The sequence below is a fragment of the Lactuca saligna genome, chromosome 4 (genome assembly GCF_052625555.1).
Source record: "Lactuca saligna cultivar CGN05327 chromosome 4, ASM5262555v1, whole genome shotgun sequence".
Classification (NCBI taxonomy): domain Eukaryota; kingdom Viridiplantae; phylum Streptophyta; class Magnoliopsida; order Asterales; family Asteraceae; genus Lactuca; species Lactuca saligna.
The window spans coordinates 247,672,048-247,692,079 of record NC_136420.1 but is presented as its reverse complement, the minus strand read 5'-3'; the positions used below and the strand labels follow the sequence as shown (position 1 = coordinate 247,692,079).

At 34.7% G+C, this 20,032-nt stretch overlaps 1 protein-coding gene and 2 long non-coding RNA genes across 4 annotated transcripts; 1 reads left to right on the top strand and 2 right to left on the bottom strand.

Moving 5' to 3' along the window:
* Nucleotides 1-1,835: 1,835 nt before the first annotated feature.
* Nucleotides 1,836-4,353, bottom strand: LOC145043448 (uncharacterized). The gene is made up of 4 exons (XR_013681030.1): nt 4,262-4,353; nt 3,725-4,182; nt 3,051-3,131; nt 1,836-1,972 (listed from the first exon to the last, which is right to left on the bottom strand). It is a non-coding gene; the product is annotated as an uncharacterized LOC145043448 (long non-coding RNA).
* Nucleotides 3,547-5,289, top strand: LOC145043447 (uncharacterized). The gene is made up of 2 exons (XR_013681029.1): nt 3,547-3,628; nt 3,749-5,289. It is a non-coding gene; the product is annotated as an uncharacterized LOC145043447 (long non-coding RNA).
* A 1,674-nt stretch (nt 5,290-6,963) lies between these two features.
* Nucleotides 6,964-19,631, bottom strand: LOC145043446 (ARM repeat superfamily protein). 2 transcript variants are annotated; one of them, XM_078992106.1, is made up of 25 exons: nt 19,454-19,631; nt 18,115-18,315; nt 17,841-18,022; nt 17,027-17,147; nt 16,450-16,662; nt 16,130-16,346; nt 15,918-16,063; nt 15,628-15,782; nt 15,037-15,213; nt 14,911-14,959; nt 14,544-14,729; nt 13,236-13,415; nt 12,497-12,639; nt 12,216-12,342; nt 11,607-11,756; nt 11,470-11,529; nt 10,291-10,427; nt 9,632-9,749; nt 9,076-9,207; nt 8,834-9,003; nt 8,451-8,598; nt 8,092-8,256; nt 7,845-7,968; nt 7,493-7,573; nt 6,964-7,193 (listed from the first exon to the last, which is right to left on the bottom strand). In XM_078992106.1, exons 1-24 carry the CDS (start codon nt 19,562-19,564, stop codon nt 7,533-7,535), a joined length of 3,453 nt encoding a protein of 1,150 aa, XP_078848232.1. In that variant the 5' UTR covers nt 19,565-19,631; the 3' UTR covers nt 6,964-7,193; nt 7,493-7,532. The 2 variants fall into 2 exon arrangements, with proteins under 2 accessions (XP_078848232.1, XP_078848233.1); XM_078992107.1 differs by having other exon boundaries at nt 7,493-7,550.
* Between the last annotated feature and the right edge of the window lie 401 nt (nt 19,632-20,032).

Below are 20,032 nucleotides of genomic sequence, written 5' to 3'. Positions count from 1 at the left end.
TAGAATTGAAATCAAATTTTCAATTGAAACAAAATCAAATTCACTAGATAGCATTTAAAAACAAACACCAAATCACATGACTGAAATCACACACAATAGTCAATACATAAACTTGGAGAGTCTAGGGTTCTAGCCACACATGACTAGAACAAAACACAAATCTAGCTAGAAAATGAAGTTAAAGTCTTATAAATTGAAATCCAAACAAAATCCAAGTGTTTCCAAGTGTTAATTGACATCAAAATGCTTCCAGAAAATCGCCCCAAGAATTCCTAAAATCGACTAAAGTCCAAATGGAACTGGTTGCACCTTTTAAGAAAGAAGAAAATTTGTTTTTTTAACTCACGACCACGTTTACATGGCCCATGTAAATTAACATTGTCATTTGTGCAGCCCGTGTAATTACAAAAGTATACTACTTAAATTGATCGGGTCTTCAAAGTGTGAAGCTTAAGGATCTTCGTTTACACGGCCCGTATAAACTCAAGGCTTCCATTTACACGACCGTGTAATCCTCTGAAAAGACAAAATCTTAAATTCTTTGATATCTTCATCCCCGGTGCTCCTTAAGTCCCAAAATTTCATCCACATCTCTTATTTACCTCCTTAAGCAAGATCCTACCTCCAAAAGTCCCTAAAATATCACTAAATTGTGTGAATGAAATAGCCTTATGAAAAATCCCGAAAAACATGCAAAATGCATGAGTTTAAGCCTATATTCAATGCACTTTCTTGGAATAAAACTACAAAATGAGTGCATGAAATGCACCTAACATAATCTTCGTAGCAGCGACGGTCGCGATAGCTGCAGCAGCAGCAGACTCAGAAAGTGCAGTGAATCGGTAATCAAAGAACTCCATCATGGTAGTCATGATAGACCCAAACAACTCTAGTATCTGCCCCCGAACAATAGAAACAACCTCATCATGAATCATTTCCCTAACCTGGTCCTCAGCCAACCCTGACCTATTCTGGCCATTCGATCCAGCTCCTGAATCGAATCTCCTTGTAACCACCATATTGAAAATAAACCAGAAAATATCAAATGAGGTGCATTACATACCACATGAGCTATTCCAAACAACAAAACCCTAGGGGTTATGATTTCCCTGTTACGCGTACGGATCCTATACTTTCAGTAGTACGAGCCAATATTACCTTCCGAACCTACCCTAACAACACACACTAGAATATGCATATATCCGATTCTCACTTCCTAGAGAAAGGCTAGACATTCCTTAATTGGCCGGCGGATCCTACATAACTCATCCATGAAACTCCCACCAACCGTACAGCACTCATGTATGCTAATCATACACGACACTAGATCCTATAGACGGTTGAATACATAATTCTACCATAAGTCCTTCATCAAACAAGAACAGGAAATAAGACTAAACCAAACATTCTCAGGCTACAGAATCTCAGTTATGTACAACGATGATGCATACACTAAGAAAATACAGTAATGATGTCAATTCCATACAAGAAAGAAATCCTAGGCTATCAGGCATCAATTATCAGGAAATTCTATCATGCAATTCTTGAAGATCCCTAGCCTATCACTAGCATGTTGTTCTATCATAAACATAATAGCAACAAACAGTGTGGGTAATTTGGGGTATACTTTCTTGCTCCGGCTGATTGTACACATCGCATCCTTCCTTGTTTTCTATTGAAATTAATTTTTGAAAATCAGTTTAAAAACTTTTGTAGTTCCCTATTTTGAGTCTGGATTCACATGAATGCTCATCCAATTCTCTCAAACCAAGGCTCTGATACCAACTTGTAACACTAAAAAATAACAATAAATTTAAAATTTTCAAAAGCAACCATTCACCAACATTGTTTACAAAATAGTCATTGTTTCAAAAGTGTTATTTCAAATCAAAGTTTTCCTCAAGATCCAGATACATAAAACAAGAACATGTGTACGATCACACCTTCACCTTCCCACCATTATTGGAAGTACCTGAAACCATAAACTAAAATTGTAAGCCAAATCTTAGTGAGTTCCCCAAAGTACAACCACACAAACATATAATCAAACAGATAACGGCTCCACATCCTCCTGGTTGGATTACCATTATCCCACAACCTTTCGATTAGAATGCCCTGGCCCACAAACTTTCAGTTGGAATGTCGAATACATAACGGGTCCACAACCTCCTGGTTGGATTACCCCCGGCCCACAACCTTCAGGTTGGAATGCCCCAGTCTGTTGACTTACAACATAAAGTAGTACAATCTTAATCCCACCATACCATGACAACATGTACATAACAAATGACATATATCCAACAACAGATAATCATATAACCATTTAACAGACAAACAGATAGATCTATAGATCCCTACCACATAACAACATCCTATATACCAGGATTCAGATCTATTGGGCTGGCATTGGTGCTTTCGACCCACAAGTACAGTGAGGAAAACTTATCTCACATTCTAACAAATAGTTGAACAATACACTGCTCCAAATACCGGCTCTACAGGTCACCTATTCAACAGATAGAGACCAAGGCTTAACTATAAATCAAAATACCCTTCAGTCAGACTTTGTCAACCCTGGTCAAAGTCAACGGGTCAAGGAATCAACTTGGTTCACTTAGCTAAGTATGTAGGGCATACTCATGCTTTGACCAGTATCGGTAGGTTGACCACGTACGTGCAACGTACACCCAAAATCTCCTTTCCTCAATAAGAGTTTAATTCATTAAGCTCCCATGTCCAAATTTCAGACCCAAGGCTAAAAACCACTAAAAGTCATAAAGTTTCCAACTTTATGACTTTGCATGCCCATTAAGTGCTTAATACACAAAATCCCAACTTCTTAACACCTTAAGACTTTCTAGAGCATGCATGGGGAAAAACTAAGCATCAAGACCATATTTTTATGACTCAAGACCCCTCATTAGGTCAGAAAGGATGACTTAGTTGACTAGGAGCATGCCATGCTCAAGAATCATCATAGTTGGGACCAAAAACTCCCTAAATGAAGAAATAGATAGATCTACAAGATAAGACGATTATGAGCTTTTTACCTCCTGGAGGTTGCTAGCAAGGAGATAATCTCATATCCAAGTTGCTTCCAAGATCCAAGGTCTTCCCACCACCTTCTTTTTCTTCAAGAATACCATAAAACATATAGATAAGCTCAAGATGCATTCTTCTCACTTAAGGTTAGCTAGAGGGACGCTTTCTCAGATGGAGGCTGATGAGGAAATGAGAAATGAGGTGATAATGATTTTTATATATGGACCAAACCCTAAAAATTAGGGTTTGAGGTTTCTTCATGTATGCCTTGCGTACGTAATGTACGCTTAGTGTACTAAGGTCCGCCCTAGTATGCTCAGCGTACACAACGTACGCCCAGCATACTAGGCCTTCGACCAAAAGCACCAAAATGCCACTATGGGCCATTCTTGCAAACTTTCTCAAGCCTAAGGGTCAAAATGCAATATTCTTTCATACATAGGGTTAAAATTGAAAATACATCATCATCTAAATGTTACAAAATTCTTATCTACACCAATATGGGGTCGTGGTACTGAATTGGTCATCGGGGCTAAGAGTGATCGAGAAATTCAACAAATAATTCAGACATGTCAAGAGTCATCAGGTCGATACCCGAGATTTACTGTTAAACGAGGCATATTATATTATAAAGATCATTTAGTTATTTCATGAAAATTGATTTTTATTCCAGAACTCTTACCTGAGTTCCATGTCTCAACTTCAGGAGGTTATTCTGGTTATTATCGAACGTATAGGCGATTAGCTGCAAATTTATATTGGTCGGGGAATGATTAAGAGTGTCAAAGATTGTGTTCGTGCATGCGATGTGTGTCGACGTTGCAAAGCAAGTTCTTTAGCCTCGGGGGGGTTGTTACAGCCTTTAGATATTCTAGCAGAAATTTCGAAGGACCTTTTAGTGGATTTTATATTGGGGTTACCTAAATCTAAAGGCTTTGATATAATAATGGTGGTGGTCGATAGACTTTCATAATATAGTCATATCATACTCTTGAAACACCTATATACAGCCATGACCGTCGTGGAAGTTTTTGTTCGCGAAGTGGTGCGTCACCATGGGCCGCCTAAGTCAATTGTAAGTGATCGAGATCCTCTCTTCATCAGTAAATTCTGGAAGGAAATTTTTAAATCACATGGCACCTGTCTTCACATGAGTTCAACTTATCACCCAAAATCTAATTGACAAACGGAAGTCATCAATCTTTGTTTGGAAGCATACCTTCAGTGTTTTTCGGTGGATCAACCCCGTTTATGGACAAATTGGATTCCATGGGCAGAGTTTTGATATAACGCTACTTTTCATGGTTCCACAGGAATTTCTCCTTTTGAGGTTGCTTATGGTCGGAAACCTCCTTTGGTGTTTCAATATGTTCCAGGGGAATTCTGAGTGCAGGCAGTGGCTCAAGAATTACAAGATCGTGATGAAGCAATTAAGCAGCTAAAACTTCATTTCGCACAAGCTCAAGGTAACCTAAAACCACATGTTGATAACAAGAGGCGAGATATCCGGATTGTGGTGGGTGAATGGTTGTACGTTTAACTCAAACCTTATCGTCAAATGTTTGTCACAAGTCGCGTTCATCACAAGTTAGCAGCCAAATTTTTTGGTCCATTTCAGATTCAAGAACGTGTGGGAGTTGTGGCTTATATGCTCCTACTTCAAAAGTTCATCCCGTTTTTCATGTTTCGCTTCTAAAGAAGGCGGTCCAAACGTCAAGTGAAACTGCTTTACCTCCCGAGTTAAAAGTGGGTCATGAAGATATTGTCACTCTTGCAGCAATTTTACTCACTTATAGGTTTGGAGAGTCCTTAAATCAAACAGAATAATGGTTAGCTCAATGGCAAGGGCTGTCTTTTCAGGAGGCTACATGGGAGGATGCTCTTTTTATCAAAGAACAATTTCTTGGAACAAGTTTTGAGGTCAGGACTTTAGTTGAAGGTAGGAGTAATGATACAAACATGGGCCTTATTACCACAAATGTGGATCACCTAGACCCTTATTGATTTATTCTAGAAAGGGGAAGAGGGCAAATCAGGAAATACAAAAAAGTAGCTAAGATAGAGGAGTACAGAGTTAATTGTGAATAAAAGGGGAAGGAATAATTTTGTTAGGTCATCATATTATTTGTTGCAATTGTAATTAGCTCATGAGTTTTCTTACTCTATGAGAGAGGGACCTCTTCCCTAGGTGATCTGTGGACTGAATAATGTTATTAGTATCAATTTGAATCATCTTTACCAATTTCATTATTCATTCTCTTTCATTATTGTTACATTGCATTTCTTAATCCACAACATATCCCAAAACAAAAGAGTAACTATATACAAACAAAAAAATGCCTAACATTTCATATATAATATAGGTACATTTGCATCAGAAGAATAATCAAATAATGAGTTATCAAAAACCTCATAGAGTGATATCAAGAATGAAAATAGGAGATAGAAAAATAAAAACGATTACTGATACAAATGTTAAAGGAACTAAAATGAAGAATACTACAAGTTAAGTTTACAATGTTGTTGTTCAAATTCGAAGAATTTGATGTTTGATATTTATAATTTTTAAGTTTTTATTTAAAACAGGGAGCTAACATTTTTTTCTTATAAATTCTAATGAAGATTGCAATTCTTCTCACTGTAAATATAAAGGATAAACAAAGTAAATTAAAATTAAATGATGTTTTTTCAAATGGATAATGACTTAAAAAGGTAATATATTTTTCGATTTATACACGTTTATTCCCTAAGTTCTTTTCGTCCATGTTTACCCCTTCAACTTATTAAACTGTACACATTCAGTCCTTGTGACAGACTACTTCAGGTTAGCTGGTAAAAATGATTTAATAGGATAATATATTTCTCATTTTGTACACATTTAATCCTTAATATTTTTATACACATTTAGTCATTAATATTTTTTTTGTTGCAAAATAAGTCATTTTTGTTTTTGTACTCATTCATTATTTGTGAATGATTTATTTAGGTTTTTCTCATCACATCTTACATGGAACAATCATTAATGAGATGTTTTGGGGCTTTTGATGCTTATGTTCATTGCGATCTCGACTACTTGGTTGCTTAAGTCATGTTTTGGGGCTTTTGATGCTTTTGATGCTTACGATCTTTATATCCATATGTTTTTTTATGAATACATGTATGGATGTTTTTTGTATAAAATTGTAAGTAAAAATATATTACATTCTAACGGTAGTAATCTTAACGAAAGTTATTGTAGACTCAAAAAACAAACACGTGGATATAAAGATCATTAAAATATGATATCGTATGTAGAAATTACAACGTTCAAAACACAAGACCTACACAACCAACCAGTCGAGATCGTAATAGACATAAACATCAACAGACTCAAACAAATCATCAATAATTGTCACATATAAGATGTCGTGAGAAAAATTTTTAAAAATCATTTATAAGTACTAAATAAGTACGAAAACAAAAATGAATTATTTTGAAACAAAAAAAAAAATATTAAAGACTAAATATATACAAAATGAAAAATATGATACTTTGTTAAATCACTTTTCTCGGCTAAATCCTATTATGTAAAATGTCCTCTACATGATGATTGTATTTTCATACTAGTGTTTATTTAAAAACAAATGCATAGCTTTAACTGTACTCTACATAGCAGAAACTTATTAAAATATGAAAAAAGATATTGTACTTTTAGTTATTTTAGAAAGTAAATAACTACGCAATAATTAAATGCGACTTGAGAAATAATCTTAATATTAAAAAAATACATTTTATTACCCAAAAAAAATCATTTAGGATTGAAAATTAACAGTTTTTGTTTCAATGGAACGGAATTCAAACTTCAAAGGAATAAAACAGTGTTTTTTTTTATTTCAATGGAATTGACCAGTTCCATCGTACCAAATCATCAAATGGGTCAAATATGTAAAATGACAATGAGATTACATAATTATATGCTTCTAAAACTGGATACAGGAATAATCATGATAAGCTTAATGTTGAAACAAAACAAAATACATTATCATTCAGAATGCATAAAGTTGCTATATACAAACCAATCTACCTACAAAATACATTAGCCGGTGGTTGTCCAAAAGTGTAGGGCATTGGCAGGGCAACAAATCCAACGAACTTGGTAGCTATCTGTTAAACTGGAATTGTACCAAAAATAAGATGACAGAAAAATGGTTTGGTGTAATTGAAATAAGCATGTAAAAGTACATTGTTGGTTTCTGTATTTGCCCTGATTTGGTTGGTAACTGGGAAATTTTTTTTTTTTTAAAACAATTTTATATATAATGGTTGTTTAGTCACTACTGGAAAATAAATGAAGTGGCTAAATAAAATCGATACATAACTTTTCCATTTGTGATTTGACACCTTAATGAATTATTGTTATGAATTTTGATTTACAAATGCTTTAAAATGGATGAATCAAGAACTTACATACCTTTATGAGGTGATAATCTAAAATATCCTAGCCTTTCTTGTCATGAAGAATCCTCCATCTGAAATAATGAAGTTTTTTCCACTAGAGAATTTAAAGAAAATCAAATTAGCCAATTATTATGTCACATTTCACTATTAGTATTAAACTGAACGCATTTGTTACAAAGTACAAACACACTGGACTGGACAAGCTTAAGCTTGCAAGGGGTAGGGCTGGCTGGCTATTTTTGATGATGAGGGAGGGCATTCATGTCTTTTGCACAGACAGACAGACAGACATAAGATTGAGTGGGATGAAAAAAGTCAACTTTTGACCCACACACACACACAGACAGATGAAATAATATTCTCACCATCACATGTAACTGATTCTGGAGAAGTGAAGTTGTGAGGAGAAATTATCTGCTTTTGACGCTTGCGCAATTCAGCATCATGCGGATCCAGGTCCTCTACCCTTTTCCCATGATTTCTAGCAGACTAACATATAAATATAATTACAGTTATTATTTGTATTGTGTTATTTGCCTCACAACTATGCATATAATATTTAAAGAAACAAGAGATTTGAGATGCAGGAGGAAAGTGACTGCTTCTACTTGCCTGTTTTGGGTTGGAGTTGGGGTTGGTGGTCTTGGAATCACTTTTCTTATAGAGCAATGAAGGCAGTAAAATACTTGTTGGAGTTGGAATGTGTGAGTGCGACATTCCACTACTCTTTGTCTCAACCAAATACTTGGCTCCAAAGATAGCTACAGCATGCAGCCTCTGCAGGCAACAAGATAATAAATACATCCATTAATCTGTCTGCTGATATCATATAACAAAGGACAAACTGCACCAAATACCAACCAACTTCCCCACAATAACAACCAACTTATATGATGATTGCAAGTATGTTGCAGTTATGGATAATATATATAAATATAAAATAGGTTAGCAGGTGATGCCAGAGAACTTACAAAGGTTTTGTGAACATCAAGTGCATCTTCAGCCCTCTTGATAGCATTGAAAGTATTATGCAAATCAGAAACAACTTTACGGATTCGATTCATATCACCATCTACAAAACTAGGGTTGAGTAATGCCTCCAAAGTAAAAACAATTGGGCTGCAAAACAACAATGGTTGGTTAGATGAAATATATGATATTCCTGCAAGACTCTAGAGGATCAGCTTTGTAGGGATATTTTCAAGATTTTTTTTTTTCAATGAATGAATTTACCTAAAAAACCTTAGGCCTTACGGTTGCATCTTTTTGGGTGGGAGTGGGACAAAAGACTGCAATTCATGTCCCATTGTCCAAAAATACAAACAGGTAGACTTTATTCGAACCACTAACTTACCTGAAAAAGGAATCATATTTGTCTTCCTGGGAGGGAAAATCAGTATCATGAGCAAGAATGTGGATTAAAAACATCAATGAGCACACAGGATCATCAGTCACATCTCGCTTTGCTGCCACTTTAGGTTCTCTGTGGTGTTTCCTTATAATTTCTGCCATATAATTTAGTGACTAACAAGAGAAGGTTATTATTAGGAGAAAAAAGATTTTAACAAAATTATTAAACCAAAACTTTTGGCATACTTCATCTTTTTGTGACGAATCAGAAGCAGCAGCCAATGCAAAAGCACATAAATATTTACAATGAAGGACATTATTCTTCAAAAGCTTCAACGTTTTTTTGAGGAATAATCTCCGTACCATAGAAGAATGGTCCTGCAGTGCAGAAATGCATTGTGTGAGTAATGCTCATTCAACATACCTTAAACATTTTCACAACCTACAAGTCAAAAAATAGCAGCCTACTTAAACTTTAACTTGATTATTATAGCATCCTACTTTCATTCTTCCTATTTCAGCATTCTACTCTGAAAAACCTAAGCAATACAAACAATTTTTATTGCTATAATTGGGTGGATTTTTCATAGAAAAAAAAAGTAGTAATAGGAATAAAATGGAGGTTGGATGCTACTTCTTGTGTTTATCCCTAAGTCGAGAACTATTCCCATCAAGACAGACAATATATCATTGTAAGTTCATAGATCAAATCAAAAAAAAAAACATATGTTGGTGTAGACCGAATGAACAATGATTCTTTATAAAATCTTTAGCATGTGTTTAAAAGAAGAAAGATTCAAACCTTGGCTGTCAGGAGAGTTTGGCGAAAAATATATGGTGAAATATGTGAATCCCACATTTGAGAAAGCCGAAGAACAGATGTAGCTGCAGCTAATCTGAGATGGTCCTTGTCATCTTCACTGTTATACACATAAAAGCATGGAAGACTTGAGAAAAAACAACATCTTTCCAATAATATAATCTTAACGCAAGGAATGATCATCATATATATGTAAGTGTTAAATGCAATGTATTATCATTGATTTGTTCCTATCATAGCATCCTACCTCCATTTCTTCCTATCAAAGCATTCTACTTTAAAAATCTACCCTAGCAATTTCATATAAATACAAAGACAGATTTTCAAAATTAAATTTCCTATAAAAACTGGAAGTACAATGTTATAACTGGGTATAAAGAAAAAAACTGAAAGTACGATATTGTAATGGAACTAAAACGCCATAACTGGGTAGAAAAAAAACTGAGTAGGATGTTGTAATAGAAAGAAATGAATGTAGGATGCTATAAAATAGAAATATGTTGCTACTTCTTGCATTTAGCCCTAAAAATATACAGAAAATGGCTAAAGTTAGTGGTTTTACAAAGTGCAATCACTAATGGATAAGAGTATAAGCATCAAATTTAGACAAAAAGTACTTCAATCTCCATAAGAATCCATACCCGGAGAGAGTGCCTCCAGAAACCTCAGGCCTTTGAAGCATCCGTGATATAAGAGTAAGTAGTTCATCAATTGGACGAGCAACACCAGTACGCTGATGTGGCAAAAAGCTTCTGACAAGTGCTTTAAGCCCAAAAATCTGAAAATAACACCATTGCCTAAACTGTAAGTAATGGATTATGCCTAACATGGTCAGAAACCCTTAAAACAAAGATGATGAATTGATAATATGCTCAATGTCTACCACTGCATTTTTGTGTTCGTTTGTTCTTTCATCTTGAGTACTTGTTTACATTTCTTTTCCAATTGCTTTTCAATTCTTTCAATTATACTAAAGCCTAAAGGGGATTTTATTGTTTAAAAAAATAAAATACACAAGGATACCATCTATTATACCCTTATGGAGAAGAAGAAAAGCTGACAATGATGGCCTTAACATGGGAACTTTTATAGCATAGGTGATCTTCGCCAAGGAAGTACTTGATGTAATTGTTATAGCTGTGACTGACCCTAATCTACAAGAGCATGCTGATTAAATAAAGTTCACAAATGCTTAATAATTTTGAACTTCTACTACTTTAAAGGGGCTCTTGGTCCAAGGAATGTTTTGTAGGGAGTGAGTCAAATGCATTAAAATTTCAAGAATTTGGATCTCAATCTCAGGGAACTGAAACATGCCACGCTTGAGGTTGACAGAAATGTGTATTTCTATTTGGTTGGCAAATCTATCAAAAGATTTAGAAAGTAAAAAAATGGCAAATGACAGCTCTTGTCCACGAAGCTATTTAAATACTTGCAAAAATTTTTGAACTTTCCCTTCTGCTAACTTCTTTCTTGTTCGTGGAATTTCTTTTAATTACTTTTAGGTTAAAATAAATTGTATATATACACATTCATATAAGTAGTATAAAGAAGAAACTTAACACACTGCAATGTCAATAAATATGGTTTAAAAAGGGAATGTCAGTCATTTATAGAAATGAATCCGACAAGTTTATGGAAGGAAAGCAGAGTTCCATCATTAGTAGGGTAGGGCTTTGTGAATTCCAACACCCAAATGGCGTGTGTTAATTTAAATTCCAAATCCAATTCCAGCTGAAGAATACCACACAAGGCATGGAACCAATGATAAGCCAGACAATGCCAAAAAAGCAGGAAGTTAACTAATAACTAGTGATCACCTTCAAATTGCATGAAGTACTGCTGCATTCGGATGAAACTATATCGTCTGACATTCCGACCTAAGACAAAAATTAGGGCAAGGAATTTATAGCATATGCTAAGATATAAAGGGTAGTAGAATGAAATAAAAGATTACCTCATTTACTAGTAAGATATTTTCAACAATATACCGAGTGATCTCTTCAGCATGGGGTTCAAATGCAGAAACAGAATGCTGAGCCATGCAGCCCAATGACTGCAAAACTGTAGGAGTAGGTGGCCCACTTTTAAGATCATCCACAAGTTTCTAATAAGATAAAGCAACAGTGTAGTAGGTAAGGTGAGTGTGAGTGTCCTTTTTAAAGAGGGTTTAATTATTTAGAGAAGAAACAACATATAATGCAGAGTGTATATACGTATGGTATTGTTGTTACTTAACAAGTTTTGTTGTGCTTAAACTTATACTATATTAAAATTAGTTTGCACCATTTTATGTTTATTTATCGTGTGAAAACAATGTTACAGCAACATGAACGACTTGCTTCCAAAAGGTGTGCTTATCAGTTTTTCTTGGTGTATCAAGTCATTACCCTTCAAATAAAATGAAGCAAGTATCCTATGTATAACAATGTTAAAACGAGATATTGCAGTGTATGAGTTTATCAGCAAATAAACAGATCCAAAACCTTATTAAACCACTAATCCTATTTATTGCAGATTATGAGATGAAAATAAAATGAGTTAGATAAAGAAAAAGCTGATAGACCTTGCACAGATCTGAGAGACTGGAGTGCTCAGAAGTAACCATCAATCCACTAATTGCAGAAACAGCAAGCTTGGCCTGAGCACGACTTCCATCCAGGCAGATCCTCTCTAAGAAAGGGTAGATAACACTACACAACACATTTGTAAAAAAGTTAGGACTTCATGGAGAAAGCTTCCTTTCCTTGACTTTCTATATTAAGTTTTTCTTTCTGCATTAAGCTATATATATATATATATATATATATATATATAATTCCTGTGAACCGAAACAATTACAATTACCTGAGGTCAATAGAAATATGAGGTCCAGCTTTAGCTAACATTTCAAGCAGCTCATTACAGAATAAGGATTTGTCTTCTATCAATAGAGTGCAGAATTGCTTTTCTGAGCCTCTAAGAAGGATTGGGAAAGCATTAACAATAACCTACACAGAAAGATACATAAAATTCTTTCAGTAGAAACACAAAACAGTTCAAGTTTTAAGCAAATGAAATAGCTACAAACACTATCTTAACCTGCCTTAATATAAATCGGCACATTTAGGTTTTAACATTAACCAGTTTTTGGACTAAAATGTCTAACTTGATGCCATAACTCCTACCAATGACATAGATCCATGACCTCAAACAAAAATAAGAAATTCAGATGTAGTATTTCCTTTTTAATGAATTGGGAAAGCAGTCAGAAATTCTTTGCATATGGCATACCTTCTGAGGTCAAGGCAACAAAGAATCTAATTAAAAGAGACAATGTGTTGCTAGATTTAACAGAACTGTGAGTATTTAGATACTATGGATTTACTTGATGAAAGAATGGAATGGACACTCACACGATAATGGAACTAATCATTACATTTAATGATTATGTTTGGTTAACCTCTAGGAATGAAATGATATATATATATATATATATATATATATATATATATATATATATATATATATATATATACACACTTAATGAATCTGTGATCTTATTAATATATTTCTCCTGGTCTGGTTAAGAAGCAGAGGCGCATACCATAAGAAGTGACACACACGCATTCTTTAATTTCGCCTCTTGAAACTTGTCTTCAGAAAGATGATCTAGTATACAACTCACGTGATCAAAGCTAAAAATATTATATGAGCATTTTGTTGTGAGTGATTGTAGAAACTCAAAATCCAACTGCATGTCCTTCATCTTGCTGACAAAATTATCCTTCAAAAAGAAGAAACAAAATGAAGATATAAACTACCATGTTGATGAACAATAACAATATAATTAATTGAAAAGAAACAGATAAATACAGTTGATAACACTTTGTTGTGTTTGGGTTTGCTGTTTTGTTAATAATTGGCATATTACTTTGTACATCCTAATGGCATATCGATAGTAAGAGCATCCTAAAAGCTTAATTCCAAATGGCATGCTACCTTTTTACCAATCAGCCAAAAATAGCAGCCCAACTAGTGCTATCCCTTCTAGAACGAAGGTTCTGCCTTTACTATTATTCTTCTAGCATTTCTATTAAATTCAAAGAAAGAAATGTACAATGGTTGCATTCTAAATAATGAGACAAGTAGTAAACCTTGAACTTTTGGTTTATGAATAGAATATTGACCAAAAGGTTCTATTGATAGACTATCTCATTAGTGAGGGACAGGGTAATGGTCACCATAAGACAGAAGTACAAGTTATGGTCCATTGAATCATTAAGATGTCTTGTGGTTAAGTATCTAACCACTAATAGATTTGCTAATTATGTGATGGCTTTCTGTTCTCTCAAAGTGTTTGGGGAACTTGTACATACATTGTGCATTGTTTGTTTGTATATAATTGTGTTGTTATTTGAATTACTTGTAACTCGTCCACTTTCTAAGCTATAACATGCTGCATGATGCACATTCCAGGTTTTAAGAAGGATGATTCTGTGTGAAAAGCATAAGTGTAGTTATTTGGCACAGGGTTAGAGCGTATTTATTAGGTACATGTGTGTAAAAGTGCGTAAAGCAAAGGTATTAGCAATACTCATTGTAACTAGAATAGGTATATTAGCCTCCATAACTTGGTATGCTGCTCCAAAAATTATGAGTTGTCAATTTAAATAAACTATACATTTTTTCCTCTCTAACACAAATAACTTCCAAATTTTCACTTTTCAGGTCCATTATAGTCTCCAAAACAACTAATTCATGTTAAAACGGCCACTATTTTATATAAAAATATCATATTTGAAAAAAATATATATTGCCTTCAAGTTGACTTGAAAGCTAATTAGTCAATCATAAAAACTCTCTTTTAAATGCAGAAACAGACATTGATGAAGGGGAACAAAAAAAAACTCACTCTCATAATTCGGGAGCTTCCAAACTTGAGTTCAACCAAAATCTCTTTGAGTGAGTCAAAAAGGTCAGCATCTTTCACCAGATGTAACTTATGGAAGGACTCTTCTGCTTTGATTGGTATAGGAAAGCATGTCGACATTTTGGCAAACAACTTTTTGATTCTTTCTTCCTTTCTCCCAGAGAAATACTGTTGCATCATAGGTCATACATATATGATAAATATTAGCAAATGTGAAGATTCCCATCTTCGCAATACAGGAGTTCCTTAAAATAAGGTCGAGAACACAGCTTATTTTTTGTTTCTTTCTCTAAATAAGGACTTGAGAACACAGTGTGTGTTAAGCATAAAATGGTCTTAAACTTTTTACCTTTTCATTTGTCCGGAGCTCAAGGTAACTCTGCATCTCAATTTGCAACCTGAAACAAAGCTGAGATTGTTAAACAGTTTGTTTTTTTTTTTCGTAAGTGAAGAGCAACAGCTGATTTATAGTTACCTTTTTTTCTGACACAAGATGGCAGTCAATGCCTTCTCATGAGCTGAGGTGAAGATTCCATTCCGGTGATCTGATGCCGAATGTGAAAACAAGAAAAGCCAGTGCCTAGTCCTCTCCTCAACAGAAAGTGAAATGGGAAATAAACTCTCCTCAAGAATATGCTCTATGTTCTGAGGACTGAGGGACACATTTCACAAAAAGGTTACTTCTCTACATAAGAAAACTTTGCAACTTACTTTCACTGATTTGTTTATTAAAGCATTCTACGTTGAGTTCTTCCTAATCCTATTGCAGCATTGTCCTTTGAAAACACTATCGAATTATAGCAATGTCAAAACAATTTTCACTGCTATAACTGGGTAGATTTAGAAAGAATAGTATCCTGATTTGAAAAAACTGAAAGTAAAATGCTATAACTAGGTTAGATTTTTTAGAAGTACAATGCTTTCATATGAAATAAACAAAAATTGAAAAAGTGATGCTTTTTAACGAAACGAAATGGAAGTAGGATGCTAGCTATAATACACGAAAAAAAGGAAGTACATTGCTATTTCTTGCATTTAGCTCAAAATTTAACGTCGATCAACATACCCAAAGTCTGTGTCTTTGTCATAGCATAGCATCAGAATACCACAAGGTATTTGTTCGAATTCAAGACTCAATTTGATGATGCCTTCAGAACATCTATTACAATAATGGTGATAGACATCTAGTAGCATCTGCAACACTTTCTTTCTAACGGTAACCTTTAGAGAGAGAGAGAGAGAGAGAGAGAAAACGATAATAAGTTGTCAGACAATTGTAAAAGAGTAACCAACATGAGGAGGTAAATCATAATGTCCCGAGAGCAAGAAAGGGTTGAAGTAAGTGAAATAATGAACCTTCTTGTCACGTAATCTTTTAGCAGCTTGAGCTATCATTTCAAGTGGTAAAGGTCTGAGATTAGACTTGGCAAGATCACACACCACTGCAACTGCTTGTATTCTCACTTTATCATCAAAGTCCAAAAGGCGGCCTTCAAGGGCAGCTACGAAAACATGAAAATACATGAATATTGAAAGCAGCTTAACATATGGATAAAATAGTTACTTACACAGAACTGCAATGGATTCCTCCCCTGATGGATTGGTAAAGTAAAAATGTTTAGCACATAATACAGCATTAACCCTAACTGCAGCAGACTTGTCAGAGAATCTATTTAGAAACTCTATGAACAGACGATGGTACTCTTGAGCAACATGACGCCCAGGAATTGAAAATAGTCTTCCAACAAATTTGACAGCTGTTATCCGAACATCAACCTGATCAGTCTGTAAATTACAAAAAATAGAAACTGTCTGTATAAGGATGAATATGCATGCTAAAAGGTAGTTTGATTTTGAAAAAGCCACAAAGACACACACACACACACACCAGTAGTTCCTGAGTTAAATTGGGTACAACAGCAATGAGCATTTCTGGAGCACACTTGAAGATTTCGTAAATAATGGCATGATATGACTCTTTAAGCTCACTGTTTACACCATCTCTGTCCAAGATACAACAGTTGAGAAAACGACAAACCGCCGGTTGGAGCACCTGACTGCAACCTTCAATAACTGAAACACCAAGCTGAAAAGATGCATCCTGAAAATGTACACTGGCTAGTTACTGACTAACTAAATAATCATTCTACCCACCAGAAATCTGAGTCTTACCAGCATAATGGGTTATGTTATTATGTTAATGCACATAAATAAATAAATAACTATGACCGACATTGCTTTTACAAGAAAATAAGTTAAAGGAGGGAAGAAAAGTCAGGCCAATTTACAAGCAAGCAAATTCTAAAACTGTCAAAATAATAACTGAAAACCTACATTAATATAATATTACAACTGGGACATGAGAGAAATATAAAGGAATCACCTCCCCCATAAATATAATATATACATGTAACCCTGAGAGAGAGAGAGAGAGAGAGAGAGAGAGAGAGAGACTAGCCATTTACCTTTGAGTCCTTTAAAAGACTTTGCAAAGTCACTTCTAGAAGTGCTTGAGAAACTTTCTCCTGAAAGATAAGTGACATTATGGATGACATCGCACCATATACATTTGAAGGATGCTCTTTCCTGCGAGACAACCGGTAAAACACCAATGCATATAAGAGACAAAAAAAAACAAACAAAGATCCTTGCTGCATTTTCTTTTAAGACAAAATGCAACAAATACCAACATACCTTCATTTATTTGTTTATTATAAGCATCTTACTTTCATTTCTTTCTATTATAGCTTTTTCTTGTTCAAAAACTGTACTTCGAAAAATCTATCCAATTATAACATTATACTTTCGTTTTTTATTTGAAGTTGAATGTTGTACTTTAAAAAATATATACTCAATGAACACTGAAAATTTCTTTGTACTTGGATGACATTGGTGCGATCGGGTAGATTTTTGTTGTGATAGGAAGAAATAAAAATAGAATGCTATAATAAACAAAAAAAAAATGGAAGTATATGTAGCCCTTTCTTTTATTGAGTTCACTTGTTTGGGGAAGCACACAAATAGTCCAAATGTGTAACATAATTATTGACTTGCATTAGTCAAGAAGATCAAAAGAGAGAATGAATCAGCATAGATAAGTCATGTGAAATACAAACGAGAACTTCAACTCAATTATGATAACACTGTTTTTACTTCCATCACACACCAATATAAGTAAACTCATAATAAGGATAGGGTAGTACATTGTCTGACAACAAGATGAGCAACCAATAGGAAAAACAAAGATATTCCTTGCATAAAGGGAAGAAAGAAGTGTACCTTATGACACTGAAAAAGATATTGAACATCTTCAGGACTAGATCTTCACATCCTGTATCTAGCATTAGCACACAGAAATTGTATCTTGCAATTGTTTCCAATAGTGCTACCCTCTTCGAGAAATATGGGCTTTTGGTATCAGCAAGCTCCGCAAACATACCCAAAAAGAGTTGATAGATGTCCTGAGATAAGTGCTTAAACATCAGCATTAATGAAAAAGAAATGGTCTCTGTTCAGATTCAGACAGACATCCAGCACTTAAACATGCCCTTACCCTGAAGTCTTCATCACTAAAACCAGGATTCGGTGCGAGTATCCGAAGTATTTCACATACACAGATGGCAACCAAAAGCTTCAAATCTTTGTCCTTTTGCTTCAACAAACCATGCTTCAGTAGAGAATCACTCAAGGGCTTTATGGCAGGCTTTAGCAAATGTGATTGTGCTTGTAACTTTGGCAATGCACTTGCAGCTTGCTGCCAAAAGCCAAGATATGCAACCAAACATTAACATCAAACTTTAAGCATTGACTAGAAAGATAGTCACCCCTCAACACATCATGTAGACCATTCTATGAAGTGTATATATATATACATATATATATATATATATAAAGGAACATCCAACATAATAAGAAAATAAGACTATGCCAACCACCATGAACCATTTCTTACAGCGGACTCATATCACAGCTTCTTACAATCTGCTAATCATTATATAGTAGCTATCTACAGGTAATGTAACCTTATGAGCGTATCTATAGAATGGAAGTTAACATGTTAACTAAAGCCAAAAGAGCCCTTGAGGTTGGATGGGAGATCCCAAGATAGATAAGAGGTTATAAGATTGTATCTAGCCGATGTGAGACTCCAGCACCCCAACTAACACATAGGCTAGATGAAATGTCATGTTTATGCTGGACAATGTAGTCCATGTTATGAATGATGAATCAGTTGGCAACAGATGATGATGAACACTGATAGATGAAGCTAAAGGCTTGAGAGAATGTTGTATTTAGTATTTACCATTACCATGAGATGGAAGAGGGAGAAACAGTTATATACCAAACCAAACATAAAAGATGTTATGACAATAATAGTCCCAAGACTCTACATAACTACAATAATAGCTATAATAATTAATGCTAACATGTAAGTATGCTCCAGCAAACAACTTCTGCCACATTTTTTCTTAACCAACCCCAACAGTTCAGACTGAAACTCATGGCTCGCCCCTTTAATTCATACACAACTAGTACAATACTGGCCTACAAACTTAGAGCCTAGTTGTGTTCCCTTCCAGCGGTGCACCTCTTTATGAGCCATCTTTGCTTGGGACAAAGTTAAAAAACCTAATTAACTCGGACACAGGGTATTAGGGTATCAATATATGCCTACCTGATATATATCACTAAGAACATAAACCCTCCCTACGGGACGAACTAAAGAAACCCTGATTATGAACCGAAAATCGAGCGCACTATCTGTTCGGAATGTGTCCATATTTCATGAGGAAAAGGCAGAATAGTACATTTGTGGGCGTATGCCTACAGAAATGTAAAACTTTGGAAAATAGCCATAACATGAAATCAACTAACTGCAGATGAATGCTTACTCGTAGCAATTTTACAAGGGAATCTTTGTGAGGACATTTCTGTTTGGCAGCGAGTTGTTTGCCAACATCGCGAATTAGTTCCTGTGCAGTCTTACCGTCGGTGTCCGACATCGTCGGAGCTGAAACTCGAGAGCGCCAAAGAGGGACTTTGAGGGGGAATGAAAACTTCGAAACAGCCGATCGCTATAAACTTTTTGAGTAAGTTGCAAGAATCGTCCCTGGACCATCGTTAATTTTTTGTTAACTCAAGTAAATATTGGTTTTTCTATAATTACACGATAAAATTTCCAAAAGCAAAACCAATGATTGATTCTTGAGTAAATTACAAAGTCGATTCTTGTGCGGTTACTAAATAACTAGTTTAGTGTCTCTTTTTAATATTAACTTCCACCATCTTAGGTTTTCATTTCCTTGCACGGTTGGTTCTTCTCATCGTTAGCCGTTAGTGTTTACGTTTAAGTGCTTCAAATACACAGTTAGTCCTTCGTTTCTTTTTAAATTTATCATTTCAATCCCGTTTTTCTTTATAAAATACTATATTGCCATTTTCTATTTATTTTTCATTTATTTATAATTTAT